General features: G+C 35.6%; 1 protein-coding gene across 1 annotated transcript in view; it reads right to left on the bottom strand.

Annotated features, from left to right (window-relative positions):
- The window catches only part of LOC144439812 (arylsulfatase B-like), a 22,804-nt gene extending 2,965 nt beyond the window's left edge, over positions 1 to 19,839 (bottom strand). The window contains exons 1-13 of the mRNA XM_078129044.1: positions 19,728 to 19,839; positions 17,515 to 17,626; positions 10,674 to 10,725; positions 8,598 to 8,701; positions 5,140 to 5,246; positions 4,478 to 4,542; positions 3,921 to 4,022; positions 3,500 to 3,563; positions 3,233 to 3,330; positions 2,367 to 2,509; positions 1,821 to 1,879; positions 1,394 to 1,511; positions 971 to 1,017 (exon numbers count right to left, since the gene is read on the bottom strand). Of these exons, the coding sequence (XP_077985170.1) occupies positions 971 to 1,017; positions 1,394 to 1,511; positions 1,821 to 1,879; positions 2,367 to 2,509; positions 3,233 to 3,330; positions 3,500 to 3,563; positions 3,921 to 4,022; positions 4,478 to 4,542; positions 5,140 to 5,246; positions 8,598 to 8,701; positions 10,674 to 10,725; positions 17,515 to 17,626; positions 19,728 to 19,839 (1,183 nt within the window). The remainder of the gene's footprint in view (positions 1 to 970; positions 1,018 to 1,393; positions 1,512 to 1,820; positions 1,880 to 2,366; positions 2,510 to 3,232; positions 3,331 to 3,499; positions 3,564 to 3,920; positions 4,023 to 4,477; positions 4,543 to 5,139; positions 5,247 to 8,597; positions 8,702 to 10,673; positions 10,726 to 17,514; positions 17,627 to 19,727) is intronic.
- Positions 19,840 to 22,126: the final 2,287 nt, after the last annotated feature.

Below are 22,126 nucleotides of genomic sequence, written 5' to 3'. Positions count from 1 at the left end.
GATGGTATATGCACGAATTTCCACTAACTGAACTGTTTTTTTGTTTGGTCAAATAAAATGTTGTTCTCTAAAATGGGATTAATTACTTATAAAAAGTGGTACCTGTTAAATAGCGCTCAATTTCATCCTTTTGTGGAGCAGTGACAGATCTTAATGTTTATGCTTTGACTAACCTCGATATGATGATATGATATGATATGATATGTTTTTATTCGTATTGTATTAGGCTACAGGCCTTTACATAAAAAGATTTTAAACCAAAATTTGTGTGGAGTAGTTTACCTCGTGGCTCACTGTCAATCAATAATGCTCTTTTTTTTATCGTGAAAATTGTGTATTTAAATATTCATGTTTTGTTGTTAATACTATATAACGAACGGATGAGTCGAACAAAAAATATGGAATATAATTCCTTATTATATAATCCTTTGTCTTGTCTGTCGTACATTTGATGACTTGCATCAATAACTATATATGGTAGAAACATCAACTATTTATATTGAAACACATACTGAAACATATACGTTTTCGATCATAATAGTCACGAGTTACCTTTTCATAGTATGTCTTTGAAATAATTATGTTAAAAATGCAACTAAATGTCAAGGTTCCGTTAAAATCAATGGTTGTGGTCCATAATATACACTCGGATATAATTTATGTGTTTCAAATGTGTTATATAAATGACATCGTTCGCAAGTTTCACTATTTATCGCATATATGATCCGACAAACAAACGCCATTGTGTAAAATTAAGAGTTTCCATTCTATGTAGAAAAAAATATGTTCGTAGACGTGCCTGTTGTAGCTAGCTTTAAGAAATGCTAGTAAACTCATAATTGAAATAGTAGTATACTGCATTAATATTAAAGAAAATCGTGTCATATTTACACTTTAACTGGTTACAAGTGTAAAATCGTATTTATCAATATTTGAAATGTAAACCAGAAAATAAATATAGTTTCCTCACTTCTAACACCCAACGATGAACCGTTAATTGCCTTGTAGTCACCGTCTCTGAAGGAGTGAGAACAGAAGAAATTTATATTTAACATATGAAATGATGTCAAATACATACTGAAAGACGAGCGCGCGTCTGTCTGAGTGAGTGAGTGAGTGAGTGAGTGAGTGAGTGTGTGTGTGTGTGTGTATGTATGTATGTATGTATGTATGTATGTATGTATGTATGTATGTATGTATGTGTGTGTGAATGTCTGTCTGTCTGTCTGTCTGTCTGTCTGTCTGTATGTATGTATGTATGTATGTATGTATGTATGTATGTAGGTAGGTTGGTAGATAAGTTGGTATATCCAAAATACTGTATCAAATTGTATCAAAGTGTCTTGACTGTGTTGAAAATTAACTCTATCTAAACACAACTAATTCCATCTACCTGATTGCCCACTGATGCTTTATTTCATCGATATGGTAGACAAATCTAGTTCTTGGAGAGGAGGCGTCTTTTGATACAGCATCCCATATGTTATAACCATCGTGATCCCTGGCTGCATCTACAGAAGTATTGCACATTTAAGTCACTTGTGAACATGTTATTGGAACTAAAATTGAAGAAACAATTGTAGAGAATGAATGTTGTCAGTAATTGAATAAAATTGCTAAAATAAATAATAACCGATTTCTTGTCAATTTCTACACTTCCCCAGGAACGGAGGATTTTTTTCCAATGGAGAGTATTGCCATTCAGATTACACATGTAAAGTGTTTATATATTACGAGTGGCTGATGAAGATATTTCTCATAGGTGGTTTAAATAGTTATTAAACTTGATATATGTGTATGAATATGTTTAGTTTCCATACCCAATGTTCCACCCGCCAAATTGATGAAAGTGGGGAACCAGTCTACAATATGCATCATCCTGTAAATGGTAAGAAATTAGGCAATGTAAGAAGAGAAGGACAAAGTGAAATGACAGTAACATGTTAGAATATTTTTCGAACTTCACAACACAAGACAAATCTAGGCAATAACACACAACGCGGTACAACCATCAAACAACAAAGAAAAATACGTCGCAAGACACGAAGCGACACAACACGACACGACAACACACAATAAAACATAACACACTAGACCACACCACACCACACCATACCATACCATACCACACAACACAACACAACACAACACAACACAACACCACAACACAAAACAACACAATATTATTAACACTTTTCCCACAAGCTCCAGAATTTTGCTCTATTTCTTCACTTACAAATGTAAGTGTCTGTTACCAGCTATCATACAGTAAAATGCTTGTTATCCAATAAAAAAGAGGTGTTTTTCATTGAACAGCTTTTTTGACCTATTGAAATAAAAAATAATAATTTGACAGTATTACTCACTGTTTATTCCTATAACCCGTTTTCTGGAGTCGTCTGCTCCAAACGAATGAGGCAGCTCTTGTTCCTCCTTCCCAACAGGAAGCTTTTCCCCCTCGTAGTGGATAGTTGATGCCTTCCATTTTATCATCTTGTGGCCCGCCATTCTAAAGGTAATACCAGACGTTAACTAAAGATAGGCTATTAAAACAAAACAATGTCCATCCACACGTACATAAGACTGACAGATTCAGACTCTGGCCAGCTTATGTAATCACACTCTCTACCCAATGCCTGAATGGGAATTATTCTAATGTGTCCCTCCTTCACAAGCTTGGTGGATCCAATCACTGCACAGTGTCTAGTTTTTTTGATCAAACTTTTCAGACACCCATCCCCTAGTGTTTATAATCAACACATATCTGTCTGTCTGTCTGTCTGTCTGTCTGTCTGTCTGTCTGTCTGTCTGTCTGTCTGTCTGTCTGTCTGTCTGTCTGTCTGTCTGTCTGTCTGTCTACCTCTGTCTGTCTGTCTGTCTGTCTGTCTGTCTGTCTGTCTGTCTGTCTGTCTGTCTGCATGTGTCTGTCTGTCTGTCGGTCCGTCTGTCTGTCTGTCTGTCTGTCTGTCTGTCTCTGTCTGTCTGCCTGTCTGTCTGTTTCTCTCTATGTATGTATGTATGTATGTATGTATGTATGTATGTATGTATGTATGTATGTATGTATGTATGTATGTATCTATGTATGTATGTATGTATCTATGTATCTATGTATATATCTATGTGTGTGTGTGTGTATGTATGTATGTATGTATGTATGTATGTATGTATGTATGTATGTGTGTGTTGTATTTCATTGTACCAAGTTGGTTATGTCTGAATGGCTTTGACTTACATCACTTGAAAATACTAAGATTGTGTTCTCCCATAACCCTTTCCTCTTCAAAGCATCTACCACTATGCCGATAGCGTCATCCATAGCAGTCACCATTGCTGTAAACACAGTACACCCCTATTAAGCTTACACACTACAAAGACAAAGGTGACTACAATTTTAAGATCTCAGTTCAAAAACGTAATCATAAAATTAGCAATTATGTAAATGTTAGCATGATTAAAACTCTTAAAAATCTTCGCAGATATTTGAATAAATAAAACATACCCATTTTCTTTCGTCGATTGATATTTGTCACATTTTCGTACATTTTGGTGTATTTTTCCTCAGGCTGAGTTGATTAGCAGAAAGAATAAATGAAACACATATGAAGATCGCAACCTAAAATGAGTATGTGTTTTTTTATTGAGTATTACCAACTTACAGAGTGTGTTTATTTACGTGCCAAGTTAGTTTGTTTTAGTGATTTGTTTTCAAACAAGCGGATATTAATTTACATACATACATACATACATACATACATACATACATACATACATCATACATACATACATACATACATACATACATACATACATACATACACACACATATACATACATACATACATACATACATACATACATACATACATGCATACATACATACATACATACATACATACATACATACATACATACATACATACCATGATTGGAGCATGTACTGACAGGAACGCAAGATACAGGAACATTGGTTTACATTTTGGTTGTCCGTCAATGTATTTCTCGGCCTTACTTGCGAATATTTCCTTTAGTGAAGAAAATGAGATATCAGAAATCCTTTGTTAATAGAAGGAAAATAACGTTGATGATTAAATAATTAGAACATACAGCATATTTAGGGTATTTCTATGTAAATGCACTATTGAGTGTTCAATTACTCAATGATAATCAGAAACGAAGAATAACTGAACCGATAACATTTGGACGTATAAATATGAAATACCTTAGACATCATCTGAAAATAATAGTTGTCTTGTTGTCGAAAGAGCTTTTCAAAAAATACTTGTTTGATTTACTATAAGAACAATGTTAAGATTTGTATACTCTATATAATAACTGTAAAGTTGATATGTTTTGCATACCTGTAATAGGTAATGTTCAAAAACAAGATTCGTCAAAAATAACAGTATATTTTGATTATTTTACTATAGCAAAGTGACAAATACTGATCGAACACAGCTAATTGAAACGAGTTTCTTACTGTAGAGTAAGTACCATCAGAACCAAAATCAGGCTCATCATTTTCCCGTAAATCCAAGTATTCAGCTGAAGAGGAGAAGACGAAATATATATATATATTGTTATCCATCCCTCCCCCCGTCCCTCCCAGCATCAGCCAGTCTTCCTTCCCTCCCTCACTCCCACTATGTTATCGCCACCCATTATTCACTCTCTGCCGGTTGGCTGCCCGTCCGAACATTTTTCCATTATTCAAACAATGGCCCCAGCCATCAACACACACACACACACACAAACAAACAAACAAACAAACAAACAAACACACAAACAAACAAACAAACAAACAAACAAACAAACAAACAAACAGACAAAACACAAACACAAACACAAACACAAACACAAACACAAACACACACACATACACTTGAATGTTTACCCCATGGTCAATTCATAATTTGGTTTTATGCTCTCAGCTCCCTGGATTCTAGTTTTAAATAGTATTTTTATTATTTTATATCATGCTTGACTTCTCCCTCCACCAAACTCCAGGTAATACTTTTATGTTCATGTATAATTTGTTAAATGACTGAGCAAGGACACAGATCAATACGAGATATGTGAAGTCAATGAATATAACTCAAATTGTATCTTTAAGGTGATTAGTACGAATAAATGAGAAATTACCATTCTTATGGGTCAAGTAATCAACTTCACCAGTGTAATAACCATAATATTTATCAAATCCACGTCCATGGGGAGTATAGACGTAGTTGCAAAACCCTAGATGCCACCTAAAAAGATAGAGAGGTACACATCATGCTTCAATAACTCATACCGTTGCTGTTATGAGGTCCACTAGTTTCACTGTAATAATAGAAAATAAACGAAACTTTGCATCTATGAAGAATACGTAACAATGAATTCAGATATGAAATAGACAGAAAAAGGTCAAAATATTTCTTAAAAAGTTAGAAATCACCAACAATGAATAGAATCACTAAAATATAACATTCGTTAAAAGGGATTCATTCTGAAATCAGCCACTTTTCCGTTTGTAAATGGACTTTCATTTTGTGTTTTATCCAGGTACTGTAAAAACCTGCTATGTATAACTTTTTAGCTCCGCTGTCAACGAAAGCTGAAAGCGTAGCTTTAGGTATAGGTTGTATTAAGGTATAGAGTATATAGGTGGAATCATTGGTGTCCATCAAACTTTTATATTTTCATCATCTTCTCCGAAAGTGAGTCAGAATTCTTCGATATTTGGTGTGCATGTTCCCTTGTGGGAGGTTATTCAGATTCAGGTTATTCAAAAAAAATGAATATGTTAATGAGCATTATGACCGACGCCATATTGGAAATCAGTCGACGAGACTTTAAGTAAACTGGCACTTTTCAAAAGACACTATTGACGTCAAACAAGCAATGTAACATGTGCTATAGTCATAATTCTATGCATTGGGCGCCCAAATTACAAGCGTTTGTTCGAAACAGGGTCGTAAACTTCAAATACAAATTCTGCACCCCTTCTACATAATCAGCCAGTCCGCAACATCCTCATTTGCATACTCTATCCTGATTCGACCAGAAGCTGACCTCATTTGACCGGGCGATTTTCCACAGCAAGTAACAACACAGGACGTTCTTGGTACTCACTAAAATCACACTTCAGACCCACTATAAAAGTGATGTTTTCAGATAACATGTAACTTGTGATTAATTCTATATTGTCGTGCAATTTTAAGACAACTTGCGTAAGGAAGGCATGCCTAGGCATGCGGTTGAACTTATGCAAGAGCAGTCTCACTGCCAACTGTAAATCAACCAAACTTTGTTTATTGGCCGACAGTTCACATGTGAAGTTAAACGACATGAACGTGTCTTGCCATTTCCAAAATGCAAATATTTGGCAAGTAAAAATAAATAAAATAATTACAACTTTAATTTGGCTTCAGACTTTGCATTATGTTTTGCGTATCTTTCCCTGTTTTACATGTAAATCCGAAAAGGTTCTCTCTCGTCATGTCATCACTGCCATCATTGATCCTACTGGGGCTGCTTTGAGTATGAGCGAAGTGAGACATGTTGAGGTATTTTGTTGAGAATTATAAATATTGCAAAATGTCAAGTACAAGGTTTAAATACAATTGAATGATAAAAAAAATGGCCAAGTCTGCTGACAGGCGCCGGTCACAAGAAACTCTGTAAATTAAAATATCAGATGATGTATGTATTAATTGCCATCTTTCTTAGTTTCCGTACGGCGACAATCCCAAGTACACGGATGCACGAGGGACTAACCCAGAAGCAAGTCGTTGTCAGCCATACGTTACAGTGGTAACATCGTCTGAGAAATCGCTGCGTTCAGAGTGTCATTATTCACAGAATTGTTGTTTTCGAGTGAAAACCTGTCTTGAATTGTATAACTCTAACAAATGAAGACATGTCAAGTTATATTTTGAAAGTTGTATCGCTAGTTTGAGACGATTTTCTCACATACTATAGTACTATCGAGGCTTACTTGGACTTGGACCTTACTCCAGTTCATCGGGAAGTTTAGCCAGTCCGATAATTCTTTCTGGTTTAGTTTACAACACTTTTGATCACGCAGATTTTGTTGTTGTGATGAAAATAAATAAGAAAAACCAGATCACTTCAACCATTTCGTTGTGTTTTCTTTGTGAAAGGTAATCGAACATGAACGAGTGTTACCACTGTAACGTATGGCTGAGAATGACTCTCTTCCGGGTACTTGGGATTGTCGCCGTACGGAAACTAAGATGGCGATTAATACATTTCTTCCCTATATATATCTACTACAACTAGTACAAGTTGACTTGGTAAATTTGTTAGAAAATTGAAATTCAAATTGCCTCAAAATTAGTTTAGATCCCTAGTTTATTTCATTCATCATTAAAATTTTCCAGGGTTACAGCTGTAAGACACTGGAATTATTTATAGCCAACCTCAAAATCCTCTTTTTTTCTTTTTCTTGTGTGCATTTCCCAGTTATTTTTTTTCTGAGATTTTGTGCAATTTTTCATAACAGTAGATTTTTGTTATAAAACGGTGACTATGGTATAATACATTACCAACTTTCTGTGTAAAATGTGTTTTATCGTGAGACATCATATGAAACCACTAACCACTTTATTACATCGCTAAAACAAAACTGCATAGTGAAGAGCTGAAGAACTGAACCACTTCTACATGTCACCAAAATAAAAAATTAAATTAAAAAAAACAAAAAACAGCGGAGCTATTCTGACCGATAGGTCGCTTGTTTTTTACTCCAATAAAAAATCTTATAAATACAAAAAAAAATTGAACTTTCATTCTGCGTACACTAATATATCAATTATGTACTAAAATTTGTAATATAATCTACTTTGTTTTGTTGTTTTGTGGTATTTGTCGTTCAAATTATAAATATATATACAACAAATTTAAGAAATATACTTGAATTAACTATAGATTCAGATCTACTCTACACTTGGTAATTGTAGCTTCGGGTTTTCAACTAATAGAAACAATACAAGGTTAGCATTGCCATCTTATATTTAATCGCAAGAATCAAAATTCCCATATTTTACCTGAAAAAAGTTTAATTTGGGCTTTTTTGGATAACACAGGTCGTGATTGACCTTTGAAAGATTAAAAATGGTTCATCTCGATGTGTGTTAATTTGGTAAGTTTCATCTCAACCTTACACAACATGACTAAACACGCCATAGCAATTCATTACATAGAGTAAAAGATTACAATTAATTACATGATTGTTGCCTTACGTAATTCGACCGTCTCTCAAACTTGCAAACAGCATTGGACAGTTTCGATTTGGCATTTTTCAGATTATATTTTTGGGTACATACAATGTGGCACATATTAGCGATAGCATTTTTATTTATTATCTATCATTTCATATCTCTATGACTGGGAAAGAAACGTCATTTCGAGAGGCTGAAAGTATCACACACACATACGCACACTCACACACAGACACACACATACATACATACATACATACATACATACATACATACATACATACATACATACATACACATACATACACAAGCGCGCGCGTAAACCAAATATAAACAAAATGAATTGGTTATTGAATTTGACTTTCAAACACTTACTTGCCAATCATGTATGTGTTGTAGTTGAGGGCTTTCAGTTCTTGTGCGATCGTTGTTGTATTTAATGGTAATCCTTTTAGTTGATATTTAGTAAGCGTGCTGTGCTGGAATGATAAAGTGAATATTATTGAGTGATGTCTTTTAAACACACGTCACACACCCCAATTCAAAATAAAAGTGCCGATAAAGTTGAGGTATATAGTACGGAAGAGTATTAGTGCCAAGTTGTAAGGAAAAAAATAAAATTTAAAAGCTCGTAATTACGAGATTTTAATTCTCGTAATTACGACTTTTCGTCTCGTAATTACGACTTTTTTCTCGTAATTACGACTTTTCGATTCTCGTAATTACGACTTTTTTCTCGTAATTATAACTTTTTTCTCATAATTACGACTTTTTGATTGTTGTTGAGAACTCAGCTGTTGCTTATAACATGAACTTAAAATGGCAGTGTGATTTGTCCAGTTAGATATCAACTTACCGGAGAATTGCGACGTAATTACAAGAATCGAAATGTCTTTAAGATTCTTGTAATTACGAGATTCAAAAAGTCGTAATTACGAGAATCGAAAAGTCGTAATTACGAGAATTGAAAACTCGTAATTACGAGAAAAAAGTCGTAATTACGAGAAAAAAAGTCACAATTACGAGAAAAAAGTCGTAATTACGAGAATCAATAAGTCGTAATTACGAGAATTGAAAACTCGTAATTACGAGAAAAAATTCGTAATTACGAGAATTGAAATCTCGTAATTACGAGATTTTAAATTTTATTTTTTTTCCTTACAACTTGGCACTAATACGCTTCCGTAATATAGTCATACTTATTCACTATTTAATAGTATTTTCAGAATATCTAGATTCCTAGAAGTGTCAACTACATCGCGGTTGGGGTTTCTGTTTCACTCTCCACTATCAGCTCGTGTCAATAACAGCTATTATCCACTTCAGAACTTGGGAAAAAAATCACCAAGTCAGAATAGAACGTGTTATTTAAATGACCGGTCTTTATGCAGATGAGCACAATGTCCACTTCAACATATTTACATATAATTAACTTTATATTATGCATTTTTTTCAATAAGGTAATGCAGCAATGTGCGATTTTATATTTTGAGATTGATGCTAGCACATGCGGATATAGTCTCGCTGCCAGATTCGTGACTATCGTCCCTTAGGTTTGCAAGCCGAGCGGCGAAGCCGCGAGCAGTGATGGGCTTTAGTCTAAAGTCCTTATTAGTAGACTATAGTCCCTCACGACTATAGTCCCTCGGCCTACAAAACTGAGGGACGATAGTCACGAGTCTGGCAGCGAGACCAATGCGGATAGGGAAAAGCGAAATCTCCAAGATTTGGCTGGGTAGTGGTTCTAAATGGTTGACAAAAATGAAATTATTGCCTATAATATTATACCAGTATATTGATACTGTAAATTGACGGATTTGATCGTTTGAAACATCAAACTAATACGTTGAACATAGCGAAATACGCACAGTTAACTAACTAAGGCTACTGCACTGTAAGCGGCCCTCAATGAGAGTAGTATACTCATGTATTGATTGATGTTGTTTGCATCCATCATGATCGTCGTACACGTAATGTTAATCACCTGCATAACACTTAGAGTCGTCCATTCTGAACGCTAATGTTTTCCCTAGTTGGGGGAAAGGAGAAGATATCCACGGCCCTAGAATTGTCTCATATTTACCCAAAACCATAACCCTGGAGCAGCTCAGGATAAGTCAGACTTGTTAAAATCTAATGCGGTGAAAGCAGCTAGATGTCTTTATTCACCTCGTTTGCTTTGTTCAGGGTGTTAGCCACCTTCCTTGCTTAAGCATTCGCGGCCATGACGTGCATCTGTTGCCACTCAAAACACCAGGGGAGCATATTATAATTATTCCATGACAACATTCATATCTAGATGGCGATGCTATACTTTAACTAACAACAAACAGGTTTCCAACACCAATGTGATGTAAGTTAAGTTTTATGCATTCAACGTCAGTTTCTCATTCCCGAAAACATTCAAATTTAATCTTGCTATACCTTAAACAGTTATAATCTTAATATTACCTGGTATCCTGTTCTCCATGGATAGTAACCAGTCAGGAACGCAGCTCGAGTTCTGATGGAATCAATACCACATTATTATATTAGACTCAGTTTAAACATTCAATCATAAATTAATGTGTGCAGCACTATAACTAACACATAATTATATAGTCATTGTATGACGCGACAAAAATGTTACCAACAATGTCATATTTTTGTGTGTGTGAACCACCCTTAGCATATTGACTCTTAATCATTTATAGTGTAACAAAGTGCTATTTTGTTCAGTTTATTCATGCTTATTTCCGTGTCAAAGCTTTTGACTTGCAACGGTATTGGTATATCGGATTGGGTTTGTTTTCCCCTATAGCAATGTTATTTACGTTTGTTATGTCAATTTGAGGTGAATCTGTGTTTTTGTCCAGAGACTGGTTTGCTGGTCTGTGTGGTTCAAGTTCCAGATTACTCATTGACATGATCAGCATATAAGCATGATTTAAGATCTGTAGATATAGTTGATCCTACCAGGGTACTAAACTAAACGTAACATATGACGCTTTCTTCTCTATTTGAGGATAAATCAGACACAAGGGTGATGTCGCCTTCTATCAAACTTGAGCCTTCGGATATGCATGTTATATACCCCTCTCTAAAAAAAGAAGCGGTTGAGAAACCCGTCCTTGTTTTAGTATATAAGATTGGCAGCCTTTATAAATGTATAGCCTTTGTAGTGCAATGACATACTGCAGACTTTAGGGTTTCGTGTAAAAATCATGTTAATCTTTTTTTGCCAGTATATCTCATTGTATTCCCCATCACCTGATGAGCAATCAAAGCAAATAATGTTGGCAATTAAACAACATGTCTAATACAAGTATCCCCCCCCCCAAAAAAAAAAAGAAAAGAAAAAAAGCTCCAAACTTAAAATTCCATTCCGCACAGTATCGAAGGTTCCATAAAAGTTGATAGATAGTACTGCATCTGGTGTATGTTATTGATATGTTCGGACTCTATTTTATATTGTGGATAAGACAAGTACTTTGCCCGTAAATCATAACTACATCATTGCCTAAACGAGCCCAGCTGCTAGCAGGGTTAGAGAATATAAAACCTTAAATCTTATAGGCAATATACAGGAGGTCAAATGGAATCCAATAGTCGAGTAATGTTCTGTCGTTTTTCTTTTACGAATGAGACAGAGAAAGATATTTTTTGAATAAGTGATAATAATTTACCACCCTGTGAAAGCTTGAAAAAAGCCCGAAATATTATATTAGCTTGCTATCGCAATTAATCCTTACAAAATCCAGCTGGTTTAAGTTTTAAGTAGCATATGTATCTTAGGATATTCCTCGAATGAAATTAGCATATAAACATGTTTTTTTTTATCTTGTTCGCTTAAGGAATTTGCGAGTTCTACATTCTCTCGGTAATCATTGACGTCACCGTAACATTAGGGACTCGAACGATATAATTTAAATTAACTAGTCTGTCTATAATCCTCATTACAGCATCTACCTCTGGCTCTAACATTTGAAAAAAATATGTTGTCCTATCTAGTCAACAAAGGGCACCGTATACGTCAATAAATAGTCCGATATTCCGAAAGTACAATCAGTATTATCTAAATCATGAACACGTCATAATTCACAAATAACAATCTGCTAAAAGAATGGCACCACATATTACAAAAGTCTAGCAATTTTACTTGTAGGGAACATACGAAAGTAACAAAGGTAGAGAAATTGTTGTCTATCTAAACGATGAAATGAATATGAGTAATATAACCTTAGCTAATAGTATTATAATGAGCTCATTATTATTCGCAATGATATGCACATTTTAGTCACGTGATCAATTGGCAGATTTGGAAACAAACTGCGCAGTACAGGGGTGTGAAGTGTTAGTTCTTTCTAGCTCTTCAATAAACTGTTAATATGACGATTCAAATGACAAGAAGTTAGCTTGGATAGGGATCGACATTTATAGAACGATCTGGTACACCAACCAAAAACAAGACGACTGAAACTGAGACCGAGTTCGAGTCGGATGGAAAGACAAGCCAGCCTGATTTTGAACTTAGTGAGGACACAGTGTCCTGCCTTGTAACGGCTTCACTAGTTTGCAAACACTGAAAGCAATGCAGGAACAGGATATTGGGCACCTAGCTAGTCATTTTACCGTGCCAGCGATGCCTTCCCTTCTCCGGGAAAAAGTCGACTCGCTGTGCAGTGACTATCAATTTGACCGGAATAGGCCTGGGGTATCTTTACATCATCATCGCCCTGAGAAATTAAGAAGCACATCTCGGTGCTACTTCCGGTGATCTTAAGGTAAAAATTTCAAGTATCGGGTACCAGATCGAGTTTGGATGAACTGACGCCAAAGGAGGTACCAATAGTGGGTTTTCACCTAAGCGTAGACGAACGATATATGCAGACGGACAACTATTGATATGCAAATACGAACGTAAGCATGAATAGATGCCACTTATAAATCGACTGAAACCTCATTAATCTATTGACAATATTTAACGTCTTCAGCCCGAGTGGGTGAAAGACAATGTTTCCTTTGTCAAGTAACTTGCATTTCATTATCACAAGCTAACAGATTTGTCAATACATTTCTTGTACACCTGTTTGCAGGTGTTAATGAATTAAAAGAACATGGCGATTGGTTGATGGGCTTGGAATTGCAAGCTTGAGACGAGAACGTATTGATTTTGCATGATTTGAACCATCTGTTCACTTTCCTTCTAATTCTTTTTAATTATAGAATTCATGTAATATGTTAGAAATAGTTATCATAGTAATTCGAACACGTGCTCCAGGGAATTGTGAAAAAATGGCCGGGTGCGGACGTGTTATCCGGGTTCCTGTGACACGTACCGAACGTCAATTGATTTTGGAAGCTATGGGTCAGTATGCTAACAATTGTCAACTGATAGCAGATCATGTCCGTGCAAATTTACACATTCTTTCTCGAGATGTGCAAGACATTTACATTATTCGTTCTGCTACTGTAGTAAGACGTAGAATAAGGGATGTTGTCCAACGTCATCAGAACAGGTCATTGTTCGCACAAATAGGAAACGACCAGAATTTATGACAGGGTGGACTCGGAATATTGTGATCATGTTGAACACGTTATGATTATTGATACCTTGATAGCCAGTTATAAAGGATGTATAGTGTGTTTCATAATGGTGCTGGTCGACAATAACACAACAACCCGATCGTCGAATACATACGTCATGACTACATCAATGTTTGTTAAAGTTTCACAGCTTTTTGCAACACTTTTGGACTAGAGATCGGTTATTTGTTCCCGGCTTCTTCGCCTCATTGGCTTCATGCATTCACAAAACAAGTTACTTGACTGTGCAGACAGGGAAAAAAATAGAAACAAAAACATGATATCCTTATGCAAATAAAATGCGACGTATAAATCGACGAAACTCATTATCTTTTGACAATATTTAACGTCGACGAAAGTGGACGTATGCAAATTTTAGAACGAAAACAGACGAAAACACATTTTAGAACGAAAGCCGACGAAAATCTATTGTTATGCAAATACAGTGACTTATAAATCGATTTGGCCGACGAAAAGCTCATTAATCTATTGATAATATTTAACGTCGACGAAAGTGGACGTATGCAAATTTTAGAACGAAAACATTTAGAACGAAAGCCGACGAAAATCTATTGTTATGCAAATACAGAGCGACGTATAAATCGACATGGCCAACGAAAAGCTCATTAATCTATTGACAATATTTAACGTCGACGAAAGTGGACGTATGCAAATTTGAGAACGAAAGCCGACGAAAATCTATTGTTATGCAAATACAGAGCGACGTATAAATCGACATGGCCAACGAAAAGCTCATTGATCTATTGATAGTATTTAACGTTGACGAAAGTGGACGTATGCAAATTTTAGAACGAAAACATTTAGAACGAAAGCCGACGGAAATCCATTGTTATGCTAATACGTGCAACGGATAAATCGAAATGACCAACGAAAAGGTCAATAATCAATTGACATATTTGTCTCCAACGAAAGTTGACGTATGGAAATTATCCTGACAAAGACTAAGTACAAATAACGGTAAAAGGTTGCGCAACTGAGCTGCTCGACAACCTACTGGGGGCGGGGGGGGGGGGGGGGTTCCAAGCTTGTCGAATTCGAAGTAAGCTTATAACTTTGTTATGCTACTTATCCTCTCGAGTTTCACCTGCGGCAAAAATAAAGTTTCATAAACATGTCTTGTCCAATCCGTTGAACAAACACGAAACATCATTACTAGTAGTACTCTCGGTTAAAACAGTTGTTAAAGGCTTCCTTTGAAAGTAGTCAGGGTAGATAACTGATAAATACAAGTCAAAATGAGGAATGGTCGTTAATTGCCGCAAATATTTTAAGTTGAGGGGTAGTACTTTCTAATTATTAAAACAGTACAATCACAGACGTTAGAGAAGTCTCCAGCGTATATAGTAAAATACAGATACTTTGGGAAGTTAAATTAGAAACAAATGCGACGTTTTGACCAGGACCATGATTTCATTTTCAGAAGATGGATTGAAATATCGGATTCGTTTCAAAATAGCTGTATTGTACTGTCCTATTGACTCTCTCGGAACAATTAACAATACATTTTCTATTCTAATTATTGTTTTTCGCTTGGCTATTTCAAATGCACCGGTGTGTATTGAGCAGTTCTACCAAAATATAGCTCTGTCATATACAAACCAAATAGCAATAATTTTTGGTAAATTTCACCCCAAACATTTCAACTCTTTTGTTTTGATACACTGCATAGTTTCTTTTCCATTAAAGATGGTTGAACTTGTTGAAATTGACACTTCAATATTTCAACGGACATCTCATAACATTAATTTGCATACCAACTTGTACAACGTCAGCTAATGATGTCACAATGGAGAGGAATTGGCATGAGGAAATTGTCACCAGTGAAATTTTACTCAGCTGATTGTTCTAGTGTGCTCCTGGCTAAATTAGTGTTTCTACAGGTGTACACCCACTAAGTAATTCATTGACAATAGCGTCTTCGACGAAAGTCGACTTATAGAAATTAACATGACAAAGAGTAAGTACAAGTAATGGTACGATATAGTTGCGTAACTGTGCTGCTCGACTACGTACTGGGGAGAATCACCAGAGCTTGTTGAATTCCAAGTACATGTATAACTACAACTATCTTTTACTACTTTTACTCTGGAGTTTAACCTCTGACAAATAAAGGTTGGCATAAAAACTGTCTTGTCAAATTCATGGAATTAAAACAGAACATAAGTAGCACCATTACCGTTCTTCACTTCCACTTTGAAAGCAACCAGGCTAGACAACCTACGAACGCATGTCCAATGAGGATTAACGGTTTATTTCCGTGAATATTTCGACCTTTTAATTTTCATGGTTCGTACTTTCTAATTATTAAGTCAGTAAAATATTAGATCTTAGAGAGAAGTCTCTAAATGCCCTTGCCAATCAACACAGTTCTAGTACTCTTTGTCTAGTTACAGTGCAAAGTTTGTCTTCCGTTAAGGATGATTTAACCCGATACTTCAATATTTCAATGGACATCTCATTATAATTTGCATGCCAGAGTCTTCCAACGTTAGCCAATGACGTTACAGTGTTCTAAAGTTGAGAGAACACCTGTTTCTAAAACCGCCGGCGACTGCTGCAGTGTCTGAGCAATACCACAATTTTTGATTGGTGGAATCTAAAGATTTGCATATAGAATTACAGATGGTTTCAATGACGTTAAATATTGTCAAAAGACTAATGAGTTTGTATTGTTGTTTAGGTCGTGTTCAGTCAGGTTAACGTCCGTATTTGCATATGAATATCTCATTAACGAGGGGATCGTAGTTGACCGTCGGTATAAGTGCTTAGGTGAAAACCCGCTAATTAAACATTCATCTACTGACGATGGAAAACATCGAACAGTTAATTAGTCATTTACCCGCCTCGGCCTCGTCGAAGCGAAGTACCGGTGAGTGTTCAAACCAATAATGACGTAGCACTTTCCATGCTTTTAGGCCCAAACGTCGCTCCATACTCCGTCCCCAAGAACTAGACCGCATTGACAACGGTAAACAAGCAAAATAGTTTTATGAGATAAATTGGGCTCAGTTTTGGGAAGGAAATGTGTGAATTTTGAATACTTGCTATGAATGTCAGGTGTTGATGAACGTAGCCGCTAATTTCGTTAGAGATCTGATCAATCATATTGATGAAGCCAATAAATACAAAACAAGTGCCGTGATGACATCGAGCGTACAGATGTCAAATGGGGACCCTCAAATTCAGATGTGAACAATTTTGCCTTCAGTCTAGGAATTACATTAATTAAACCGATTTTCGAAAGATAGACAACGTCAACCCCATGGACGATTGACGAGGAAGGACGCAATAGTAGCCTGTATAAGCTATGATACCGGACAATACAACAATAAAACACCCATGCTCATGTGTGTCTACTTTGTAACGAGTTCGACTATAAATGCGTATATAAAGAAATAAATATAACAATGTCACTAACAATATTATGGAAGCAGACAACTGTGTATAAATAATTAGTTTGTGAAGTTGACTGCGCTGTCTAAATTGCCTTCGGTTCTAAACTCACTGAACCAAATAAACTAAGATTGTAACGGTTTCCACATCCACATTTATGTAAGTTACTGAACCATTTATCCTCTACACTTCCTATCACCAATGTAAATAAAATGCAACTTTCAAATGACATATCATTCATACATTGCACGTGATTTGTTGTCAACGCATATTGGAAATGTATCATAAGATATTGATCAGTATTGATACTCACGGACTACACAGAGGACTCACATAGTGTTGGTCCAGAATGACTCCTTCACTTGCCAACTGATCTATGTTTGGTGATTTCACGTAGGGATTGTTGAATCCAATGTCGCTCCACCCTAATAAACAAACATCCATGGTGTAATTAAATAATTTTTATAATCTATTAAAGGCAAAAAAAATGTTTCTGGTCAGCGCGAGCATTACTTAAATACCCTCGCGTGGGTCTTTGTTTGTTTGTTTGTTTGTGTGTTTGTTTGTTTCTGTGTGTGTGTGTGTGTGTGTGTGTGTGTGTGTGTGTGTGTTTGTCCAGCCCATGCAGTCTGCAGATCCGTGGGGAAACACAAACATAACGCTCCCTACTTCAGTGAAGACAACAACAAATAGGAACTAACGAGTTAAACGACCTCAAATGTGTGTCACGAGTCAATCGTATTCCAGGACGTTTTCCATGATAAATCTAAGGTATTATTAATTGTATTAACATCATTCAAACTGAAATAAATTCTTTAGACTCCCCCCCCCCCACCCATTTACTTCTTGGCATCTGTATGCGCCATTGCAGAGCCGGCCATTGTACATGTATTTCCGGTATTCATTTTGAGCTCTGCAAATTTGTTATTGATATACAAATTATTCTGTCGATTGGGACCGCCACTCTATTTTTTTCAAATTTATGGAGAACCCTGTATGTATGTATGTATGTATGTATTTATGTATGTATTTATGTATGTATGTATGTATGTATGTATGTATGTATGTATGTATGTATGCATGCATGCATGCATGCATGCATGCATGCATGCATGCATGCATGCATGCATGCATGCATGTATGTATGTATGTATGTATGTATGTATGTATGTATGTATGTATGTATGTATGCATGCATGTATGTATGTATGTATACTTTGTATGTATGTATGTATGTATGTATGTATGTATGTATGTATGTATGTATGTATGTATACTTTGTATGTATGTATGTATGTATGTATGTATGTATGTATGTATGTATTTATGTATGTATGTATGTATGTATGTATGTATGTATGTATGTATGTATGTATACTTTGTATGTATGTATGTATGTATGTATGTATGTATGTATGTATGTATGTATGTATGTCTGTATGTATGTATGTATGTATGTATGCATGCATGCATGCATGCATGTATGTATGTATGTATGTATGTACATGTATGTATGTATGTATGTATTTATGTATGTATGTATGTATGTACAATGTATGTATGTATGTATGTATGTATGTATGTATGTATGTATGTATGTATGTATGTATGCATGTATGTATGTATGGGTGTATGTACGTACGCACGCATGCATGCATGCATGCATGCATGTATGTCTGTGTCTGTCTGTCTGTCTGTCTGTCTGTCTGTCTGTCTGTCTGTCTGTCTGTCTGTCTGTATGTATGTATGTATGTATACTTTGTATGTATGTATGTATGTATGTATGTATGTATGTATGTATGTATTTATGTATGTATGTATGTATGTATGTATGTATGTATGTATGTATGTATGGGTGTATGTACGTACGCACGCATGCATGCATGCATGCATGTATGTGTCTGTCTGTCTGTCTGTCTGTCTGTCTGTCTGTCTGTCTGTCTGTCTGTCTGTCTGTCTGTCTGTCTGTCTGTCTGTCTGTCTGTATGTATGTATGTATGTATGTATGTATGTATGTAAACAGACTTTAGAAGAAACGAATTGAGGACTAGTAGATTTCCAAGCAGGACTAGTTGATTTCAATTTCCACTAGACCTGGTCTAGCACGTTTGGCAAGACTGTTTAACCCCTGCAACATGAACAGGCAAATGATATCTACCCCACATACACACTCGCTCCAAAGAACTACATAAAAAGAACACTACCTGCCTTAAATAGTAGATTGAGTGAGTTTGTTGAGAATTACAAAAAAAAACCGCATCGTCTCACCATTTTAGACAAACTGTCCTGACAAGAAAACTTTTTTTGGCCTAAACATACGTTTTGTATTTCTTGTATAACTAATTAATTAAAGCGTGTTATTTTAAAAATGTCATGAGAAATGGCGATTACTAAAACAATTTTTTCATTTTCTTTTCTGTATGTTTTATGTTTAGCGTCTCGGAAGCTTGTTATTACGACTTGTCTGTGTATGAGGGGTTCTAACAGAAGCACTGAAAGTAAGGGACAATTTAAACGAATACTTACCAAGATCATCGGCCAGAATGTAAACTATGTTCGGCTTCTTTGCATCAATTGGTACAGAGAGCGCGCAGAGAATTACACAACACAGAAACTGCACTTTCTCGACCAGTCCCATCTTTACTTCGTCAAATAGGACTTTGATGTATTGATCAAATTTTACCAGACTTTTATAGAATAGTATAAGTGTGATTTCGATATGTCCACTCGTGTTCCAGCAAAGCAATTTCATTTAATTACTTCATCTAAACAGGCAGAATTAGACATTTTCTGTATTAAAAAAAACGCGGAGAGTATCTGCATGCATTAAATCATTATCTTACTAATAGTAGTTTGATAATACATAGTCACACATTTATGATGACGTCCTGTGAATATTATATTTTCAAATTTTTGAAATACTGCCTGTTGTGTAATTATACTATTTCCTCGGGCTGGAAAGAACTCTCGCCTATATTCAAGAATAGATGGAGTATCTACACGCATTAAATCATTATCTAATTTTGTTATTTAATAACACACAGTCACACATTTATGCTGTGAATATTATATATTTCCACAGATTGAATATTGCCGTTTATCAAATTATATTAGTCTATCTCCTCAGTACGGAAATATCTTTTAACATTTCCTTTATTCAAGAAAAGGGAGGGTGTCGACATGCATCAAATCATTATCTAAGTAGTTAATGACGCATGTGTTTTTGATGATGTGTTGTAAATTTACGCCATAACAACTTTAATTGTGGTAAGCTGTTAAAACTGTCATTTTATCATCATTTAGACATATAGGTCTTAAAAGGTGGGCAATTAACTTGTCACAGAAATGTTGTTTATGCAAAAAGCATCAGTATTATCCATACATTTTTAGTCATAAACGTTTTATGCAATTCAAATAAACACGTCGAGACAGTTTAGATCCTAAAAGCTCTACTCACCTATTGCCTTCTTTTTGTTAAAAAAAAGAAACAAAGTGTTTGTATGGATGACATGTGAATGGGAATAGTAATATGTACTATTCTTATTTGCCGATAAAATTCCGATATGTGAACATTTGTATGCTCACATCAGCTGACATGTCTTCCCTGTACTGCAATAACTGCCTGTAAACCGCCAAACAAGCAGTAACAGAACAACTTAACTAGGGAGTATACCTTGTAAGGAGTTTAAAAAAAAACACGTGTCAGAGGCAGATTTAATTGATCGAGGAAGAGAATTTCAGGTAGGCATGGTCCTTTGATTCACAGTTATACATTTTAGATTATTTGTTATGAATTTAGATTTTTATTAAAAAATATATTGAAATATGTTTCGGGAAATCTTGACAATATAGTAGTAGCCTAACCATCAAACCGAAATAAGTAAACTGCACACAATATTTTGATCCTGTATGTCATAGACGAATGATTTTGTTTCAAAAGTGTCACATAAGCCATGTTCTCATCTGAATTGGTTAGAAACCGATTTGAACTGAACCGATTCAGTTAAGTCGGTTCGGAATCACTATGCCTCCTCCTGAAGGTATAGCAATGGATTTAAACCGATTTACTGTTGTGTCCTGTTCTCATACGTCAACTTTGATTCGATTTACGTTTTGTATCGTTAACGTTGTAGCAAAGTATTGAGAATATTTTTATAAAGATGCAATTCTAAAGATATAAAATTAAAGAGATGGCCATTGACTCTTGTTGAAACACAGTGTCTGATAGCCCTACTATGGTTAATGCTAAGCCTGGTGAACAGGTAGTGTCTTACAAATATCTTGGTTTGAACCCTTGGCAATACATTTCATATGTGCCCAAAAGATTCCAACGTTCCATCGACTCAGGAGAACTTCCAGATGACTGGCGAAATGTAAATATTACACCAGTGTACAAGAAGGGTGACAAACATCTTGCAGAAAATTATCGGCCAGTGTCTCTTACATCTGTATCATCAAAACTATTAGAACACATCATTTGCCGTCATATTTTGAACCATTTTGAGAAACACAACATATTAACAACCCTAAAGCATGGATTCCGTTCTGGTTTTTCATGTGAAACTCAGCTATTGGTCACTATAAATGATCTCATGCAGTCCTACGACAAGGGTCTCCAGACAGATATAGCTATACTTGACTTTTCCAAAGACTTCGACACCGTTCCACATAATAAACTACTCTACAAACTGGATCAGTATGGGATTAGAGGCCCGCTTCATAACTGGTTAACAAGCTTTTTATCAAATCGCCAAATGCAGGTTGTCGTCGAAGGAACAAAGTTCACAGAAAGTACACGTAGACTCTGGTGTTCCTCAGGGCACTGTACTCGGCCCACTGCTATTTTTATGCCACATTAATGATCTCCCTGACAGTGTGAAGTCTCAAGTTCGTCTATTTGCCGATGATTGTTTGCTGTACAGGAC

Source organism: Glandiceps talaboti, chromosome 9, assembly GCF_964340395.1.
Source record: "Glandiceps talaboti chromosome 9, keGlaTala1.1, whole genome shotgun sequence".
Classification (NCBI taxonomy): Eukaryota; Metazoa; Hemichordata; class Enteropneusta; family Spengelidae; genus Glandiceps; species Glandiceps talaboti.
This window is presented reverse-complemented; position numbering and strand designations above follow the sequence as displayed.